The sequence below is a fragment of the Arachis ipaensis genome, chromosome B5 (assembly GCF_059453495.1).
Source record: "Arachis ipaensis isolate K30076 ecotype BB chromosome B5, ASM5945349v1, whole genome shotgun sequence".
NCBI lineage: Eukaryota > Viridiplantae > Streptophyta > Magnoliopsida > Fabales > Fabaceae > Arachis > Arachis ipaensis.
Window position 1 is genome coordinate 74405705 of NC_142440.1, and position 7562 is coordinate 74413266.

Consider the following 7562-nt stretch of genomic DNA (forward strand, 5'->3'; position numbering starts at 1 on the left):
AAAAATTTTAAGCACGTGCTTCACACCAATTGTTGACTAACTAATACTCGGAGGCAAAACAAACCCAAATACAGTCAACCATTAAAAAACAAGTCACGAAGAATAGGGTCCTGAGCAACATGCACGGGTCAGTATTTTTTCCAGTTTCCTTATCTTAACAAACACTTGAAAAACTCAAAAAGGCCCACCAAGTCCCACAAGCAGCAAAACGCTTCTATGCAACCCATAACATGAAAATTACGGTAAACATCTATGCAACCCATAACATGAAGGAACGACTATCGGGAACTGACCTTCAATAGCGGCATGCAAACACACCCCACGGTTGCTTTGGTGTTGCCCGAGGAAGACTCCAAGTGGCGCGAACATGCAGTGATTTCAACCTCCGGAGATGGTCGTTAACAAACAACGTGGTGGCGGATGGCCGACTTCCACACCACGCCGACTCGGGGATTCGCCTGCTGCTACTCTTCTTCACAATGGAGGCCTCCATAGGGATGGTCTGTTCGGTGATAGGCAGAATGGACGACAGAAAGGAGAAGAGAAGAAGCACCGGATATGGGTTGATCCGAGTTTCTCAATGCCGTTTCAAATGGGGTATGGGAAGGGTACTAGTTCCTGAATGGAGTTTGAATTGAGGGGAAGGGGAAAAGTTTTTACCGGCTGGTCAAAAAGGGGGAGGGGGGGATTAAAATTAGAATTTTGGGAAGGGAGTGTATAAGGTAAACTGTGTTAGTAAGTTAATTAGGCTAGTTTTTAGGGCCCGTTGTTCATATTGTTCAACAAAGTCATTGTCCCCCTAACATTTTCCTATATAATATTTAGGGGCTCATTTATAAAGATTAGAAAATAAGTGTTTTAGTTTAAAACTCTAGTCAACTAAATTCGAATTCTCGAACAATAGCAAACCCGACAAAATAAGTCGTGCTGGCAAAACACCATACTTCGCAAACAAATCTATTTACCTCACTGCTTAACATAAATCATTGCTACCAAGAAAATCATTCTCTCTTCTCTTGTCCACGAAAAATATTTTTTCCTTCCTCTTAATACTTTTCTTCCACCCAACTCATTGAATCCATAGAGAGAAAAGCTTAAGCCATAGAGGGATAGATCAACAAGCTTTACCCTTTTATATCTTCTTCAGTTTGATCAGTCACCAACAAGGAAGGAGGAGAGCAGCATCGACAATAGCAGCAGTAGCAATAGCAACAACTCATTGGGCTTAACCAAACCAAGAAAGAAAGAGGGAAAGAAGCTCATATAAAGAGAAGAAGCTTGAAGCTAATAAGGTTGTGACTAGGTTAACTACTCCAATTAGGTAGGATAACTTGTGAATTTGTGATTAGATGAATGCTAGGGACTTGAAAAATATGTTAGAAACTTGAAATTATCATATATGACTATTTTATATGATTGAGATTTTGTTTGTGGCTGACATATAATATAAGTGAAGTGAGGTTATTGTGTTTGGTCGTATAACTTGTAACTTTGGTTTGATGAACATGTCTCTAGAATTTAGAAATTAGGAACTAGGAGGATCAAATTGAGATAGATGATCAATTAACCTCTCCTAAATTATTAGGAAACCCTTATGAATGTATTACAGGGTTTTGAAAGAGATAAATCGATACTCAACTGAGTGTTTGCTGTTACGCTTGCGTGAAAAGCAATTCCTCATATTAGAATCCGTAAAATGGCTAAAATGTACAATTTGGCCAATTTTGGTAAGTTAAAAGTTGGATAAACTTTTGATTGATTAATTATGATTAATAAACTAGATTTGATCTTTTGGAAGTGATTAAAATGAATTTTGGGATGTGCGGTTCTTATTTTACACACAACTGATTGTACAACAAACTCTGTTGAAAACTAGCAACTTTTCTGAGTTTTTGATCTCACCTCAAAACTCATTTTGGCATGGGATCAATTTTAAATAAAATTTTTGTTGTTCTAGTTTATTTTTATAAAATTTTAGAATTGTTGGAGTTGTAGTTTGCGAGATCTGAAATTTTGAAATTTGACATTTTCTACAATAAAAAATTGATTTTCATGTTCAAACCAGTAACTTTTCATGTGCATAATTCCCAATCATGAATGGATAATTAGTTGTAGAAAATTGAAAATGAAAACATTGTATGTCTATTATTGTTAGTAATTCTATTCTAGTTGAATGCGTGTACTGTCTTGCATGATATGCATGCCTATGTGTTTTGATAAATGACAACATGTACTTATAATTGTTGTTATAACTAATTTTTTGAAAAGTAACAAATTTATATCTTTTACATGAATTTAATCTAAACTATTCATTGATTATATGGTAAATTAAAAAAGGAAAAGTATATGAACCAACTCTAAATCAGTCAAGAATGGAACAACTTAATTAATTATAAATATAGTAATTAGTTTTATTTATTTATGATTTAAAATATTGGTTATTAAATGTTTCACCACATTCAAATTAGGAAGAGATACGTTCAGTATCATTGCAACATGAATCACGGAAACTGATTCAATTAGCTTCCGTTTCTTCACCCTCCTTCCCTCTCTAAATGCCTAAAACATGATAAATCAGAAAATAGATTTAGAACTATCCAATTTACAAAGAAAAGAAACATCCTAATACCTAGCATAAGTACCATCCACGTAGAGATTTTGAATTCACCCAAAGACATTTGTCTGGTTTTTGGCTGGTACCCTCTTGGTTCCCTAGCATTATTGATTAAAAAATAAATACATGACATATATTATATGATTTAACATCTAGTTTGATGAGTGATTTTGATAGATATATAGTTTTAATGAAGATTCAATGAAAACCATTTTTATCATTTTACGGCAGGAAAAAATAGATTTTTATGCAGTGAGACTTGTTATACACTATAATCGATAAGGATACCATGAGTACATTAAGCACTCAAGAAAACAAATATTTGGAGTTGGTATTGCTTCGAGTTCTTAGAGAAAGGGTCTTTAAGTAGAGTAGCTTAATAGAAGTGGTAATCATATATCGCGAGGTGTTCGATAAGTGTTATAACTTATAGTGGTTTATCTAGTGTCCTATAAGCTTGGTGATATATCTAAAATCTTCGCACCTTGGTGGGGAGGACTGGACGTAGGTGAAGAAGTTATATTGAACTAAAATATATCCTATTTGCACATCTTTTTAACCCTTAAACTCTTCACATTTCTTGCTATTTATATTTCTAAAGTGGCATGGAAAATTGGCTTCTTATAAGTGATTGAAAACTTGTTCAAGTCCTTGAAAAATTTCTAATACGAAACCACTCGCATTTAAGCTTTTGTACAGTTGTATACTTGTATGGAAAATATTAAGTATGTGGTTAAACACTCACTACAAGAAAAAAGGTTTGTCGGTACACTTTTTTCTTGCCACGCTTTTAAAGTATGGCCAAAAGTGGTCAATGGCCACGCTTTTTCGAAGGTGGCCACTGATTTGTGATTTGGCCACGCTTTTTTTCGTCGCGCTTGAAAAGCGTGGCCATAGAGAGAAATCGGCATGCTTTCAAGAGGGTGGCCACTGATATGAGATTTGGCCACGCTTTTTTTGCCACGCTTAAAAAGCGTCATCATAGAGGAAAACCGGCACGCTTGAAAAGCGTGGCTAGTTTGTTTTCCAATGGTCACCTTTTTAAAGCGTGCCCATATCCTGTATTTATTTGGCACCCTACAAAAGCGTGCTGATAGAGGTCAATTGGCACGCTTTTGAAGCGTGACTTTTTGTCTGTTTTCGTCACCTTTTAAAAGCGTACCGTTTTCCTACCTTATTATATATATATATATATATATATATATATGTCCAGAAACCCTAATTCCATAACCTCTGTCGTTACTCCCTCTATTTCAAATTCTGAAACCCAAATTTCAGTTTCTCTCCCACCTCTTCTGTCACCGCCGTCCGCCACGCTCCGCCCCTCTCACCGCCACGCTCCTCCCCTTTCCCACTCTCAGTCACAAATTCATAGTCCTCTACTCCTCTTCCGCGCCGTCTAGAAACCGCCATTTTCGTCGAAGCTCCATGTCGTCCAGCAGCCGCGTCTCTCAGTGTCGTCATTCTCCACGCCGTCGATCTCAACATTCTCATTCTTCTCAGCAATGTCGTTCTCCATCGTTCTTAATCTCTTCGCCGTTATCAGCGTCGTGATGCTTCATCGTTCTTAGTCTCTCCGCCTCCGTCGTTGCATCTTCCAAGGTTTCTCTAGTTTCGGAGGATTGGAGGTTGAGTCATTTCTGGTACAGCGCGGAGACCGCGAAGATCGTAGCTGAAGAGGTCCTTAAGCTCTGCAATGGCAGCGTCATTTCTCCCGTTGCCTGCATCGCTTGCCCTACCCTCTATGCTTATCACAAGGTAATTCATTATTCCTCTTGTTTTCCTTTTTTTTTATTTTGAATTTTGGAATTTCAGTTAATTTTTTTCTCAATGTTCATTTGGGTTCAAATGTTACTGATTTGTGATAAAAGTGCAAAGCTAATGTTTTTAATCAAATGGTTAATACTTTCGGTGAATATAGATGTTTATTATTATTAGTCACTTTCATTGGGAAATAGTTTGGAAATATGCGATGTGTTAAGCTTCAAGTTTTGCATTGTTTTATCTTCAATATTAATATTAGTGTAAGTGTAGTGTAGAGGATTGATTCTCTTGGTGAAGAATTGAAGATGATAGTTACAACTTTAAACCCCTTTTGAGTGAAGAAATCAATGAGCAATGCCTCAGTTGTAATAATGATAAAATGTATGTTGATGTGATTTGTTGAGTTATTTTAATTTGTTTGATGCCATTTCTGAGTTCTTGATTTTGCTTTGTTAGATATTTGAAAAATTTTCCTTTCTTGAATCTTCAGAACATGGATCCTAATGTTCCTGCACAACTTTTTGAGTATGACAAATGTTTTGAGCAGTACGGATGTGATTACACATTTTATGACTACAATCACCCTGAGGAGTTGCCACTGGAGTTGAAGCATTCCTTCAACATAGTAATGGCAGATCCTCCTTATTTGGTGAGAGATAAATTGATTTCTGAAATTTTATTTGCTGAAAAATAAATGAGGATCCATTGTATATATATATATATAGTACAAGTTATTTCAGTTTTGAAAACCTTAAGCTGGTTGATGATCTTATTGAGCACATGGGGCTGATTTAATCTTTCTAACAAGTCACAATAGGTAAAATAAAGTTAGAATGTAAGGTTAGAGTGAGTGAAAAGCTAGGCATCAATTTTTGACCTCTCAAAACCCAAGGTTACATGTTGCAGTGTTGCAGAATTATGCAGTTTCGAGTAGCACTTTGTGAACAAAATTGGGAGCAATCTAGCAACTTAATGAGTAAAATTATTTTTCTATGAAACCTTGAGATGTCTAGATTGTTCTCCTAAAATTTTAGAATTTTTTTATGTGTGGTTTGGGAGATATGATTTTTAGAAAATGGTCATTTTCTGCAGAAAGAATGTTATCTGAATTTTGGAACAGCAACTTCAAAACCACATATCTCAATACTCTGAAACTCTTTGGAGGTGAAACTAAAGAAAGGTGAAACATTAGGATGTCTAGTATTTTATGTCCAAATTTTAGGACAATTCGAGTTTTGTAGAGAAAGTTGTGCCTTCTGGAAGCAGGGCTGTTCACTGCTGTGACAGCTCCCTTTTCTTAAAATAAAATCATATTTCGAGAGGCATAACTTTTTCTAGAGAAGTGAAAGTACTATGGGACTTGAACTGGGTGAAAGATGGCTAAGTCTAGTTCAACCACACCAAAATTTAGGAGAATCCAACCAAAGATGGATTTTATATGATTTTTCTAAATTGGTTATTGCTTGCTATTTTTCTGAAGTGTACTAAATCAGTAGCCGATTTTTTTTAATAATGATAAAATATATGTTGATGTGGTTTGTTGAGTTGTTTTAATTTGTTTGATGCCATTTCTGAGTTCTTGATTTTGCTTTGTCAGATATTTAAAAAAATTTTCTTTCTTGAATCTTCAGAACATGGATCCTAATGTTCCTGCAAAACTTTTTGAGTATGACAAACGTTTTGAGCAGTACGGATGTGATTACACATTTTATGACTACAATCACCCTGAGGAGTTGCCACTGGAGTTGAAGTATTCCTTCAAAATAGTAGTGGCAGATCCTCCTTACTTGGTGAGAATTAAATTGATTGCTGAAATTTTATTTGCTGAAAAATGAATGAGGATCCATTGTGTGTGTATATATATATATAGTACAAGTTATTTCAGTTTTGAAAACCTTGAGCTGGTTGATGATCTTATTGAGCACATGGGGCTGATTTAATATTTCTAACAAGTCACAATAGGTAAAATAAAGTTAGAATGCAAGGTTAGAGTGAGTGAAAAGCTAGGAATTAATTTTTGACCTCTCAAAACCCAAGGTTACATGTTGCAGTGTTGCAGAATTATGCAGTTTCGAGTAGCACTTTGTGAACAAAACTTGGAGCAATCTAGCCACTTAAAATGAGTAAAATTATTTTTCTGTGAAACCTTGAGATGCCTAGATTGTTCTCCTAAAATTTTAGAATTTTCTGATGTGTGGTTTGGGAGATATGATTTTTAGAAAATGGTCATTTTCTGCAGAAAGAATGCTGTCTGAATTCTGGAATAGCAACTTCAAAACTACATATCTCAATACTCTGAAACTCTTTGGAGGTGAAACAAAAGAGAGGTGAAATATTAGGATGTCTAGTATTTTATGTCTAAATTTTAGGACAATTCGAGTTTTGTAGAGAAGTTGTGCCTTCTGGAAGCAGGGCTGTTCACTGCTGTGACAGCTCCCTTTTCTTAAAACAAAATCATATTTCGAGAGGCATAACTTTTTCTAGAGAAATGAAAATGCTATGGGACTTGAACTGGAGGAAATATGGGTAAGTCTAGTTCAACCACACCAAAATTTAGGAGAATCCAACCAAAGATGGATTTTATATGATTTTTCTAAATTGGTTACTGCTTGCTGTTTTTTTGAAGTGTACTAAATCACTAGCCGATTTTTAAAATATTTGTTCCAATTTATTTTTGTTCATGAATGTTAATCATAATTATTTTGTATAATTCAGGTTGAGGAATTGTTCTTTCGTATATTTCAAAAATGAAATGTTGGTATCTCAAGCACAACGTCAACTACATGGGTATTTTAATTTCTTTGATCCATTTGTTACCTTTCTTTTGGTTCAATTTTTTAAATGAATCAATTGCATATTAGAAGAGATGGCCTAAGTGTATATTAATTTTGTTTTGCATTTTCTTATTTCTACATTTCTTATCTGTGCTTCCTATCTATTTCTTTGCATTAAATGATTTATTTCTTTGATGAAGAGTAAAGTTTACTGGTTGCACTTTAATTGTTTCTGTTTTCTTTTTCTTTTTATTTTTTTAATCTTGCAGAAGAGTGCTAGTTCTTGAGACATAATATTTTTTATTTTATTTTTTTTGCTGAGTAGGCATTACTCCTTATGCAAATCTCTACCACTATGACCGTCCACAAGATCTTAGGTTGAGATAAAATGGATTATTGAACCGCCAAGT

General features: G+C 35.0%; 1 protein-coding gene across 1 annotated transcript; it reads left to right on the forward strand.

Annotated features, from left to right (window-relative positions):
• The first annotated feature begins 4871 nt into the window (after window positions 1-4871).
• Window positions 4872-7129, forward strand: LOC148564643 (uncharacterized). The gene is made up of 3 exons (XM_088487538.1): window positions 4872-5027; window positions 6010-6168; window positions 7094-7129. Exons 1-3 carry the CDS (start codon window positions 4872-4874, stop codon window positions 7127-7129), a joined length of 351 nt encoding a protein of 116 aa, XP_088343664.1.
• Window positions 7130-7562: the final 433 nt, after the last annotated feature.

Coding starts and splice junctions, on each gene's coding strand:
- LOC148564643 (XM_088487538.1), top strand. CDS start 4,872: ATGGATCCTAATGTTCCTGCACAACTTTTTGAGTATGACAAATGTTTT. Junction 5,028..6,009: donor TGGCAGATCCTCCTTATTTG/GTGAGAGATAAA, acceptor TTGAATCTTCAG/AACATGGATCCTAATGTTCC. Junction 6,169..7,093: donor TGGCAGATCCTCCTTACTTG/GTGAGAATTAAA, acceptor TGTATAATTCAG/GTTGAGGAATTGTTCTTTCG.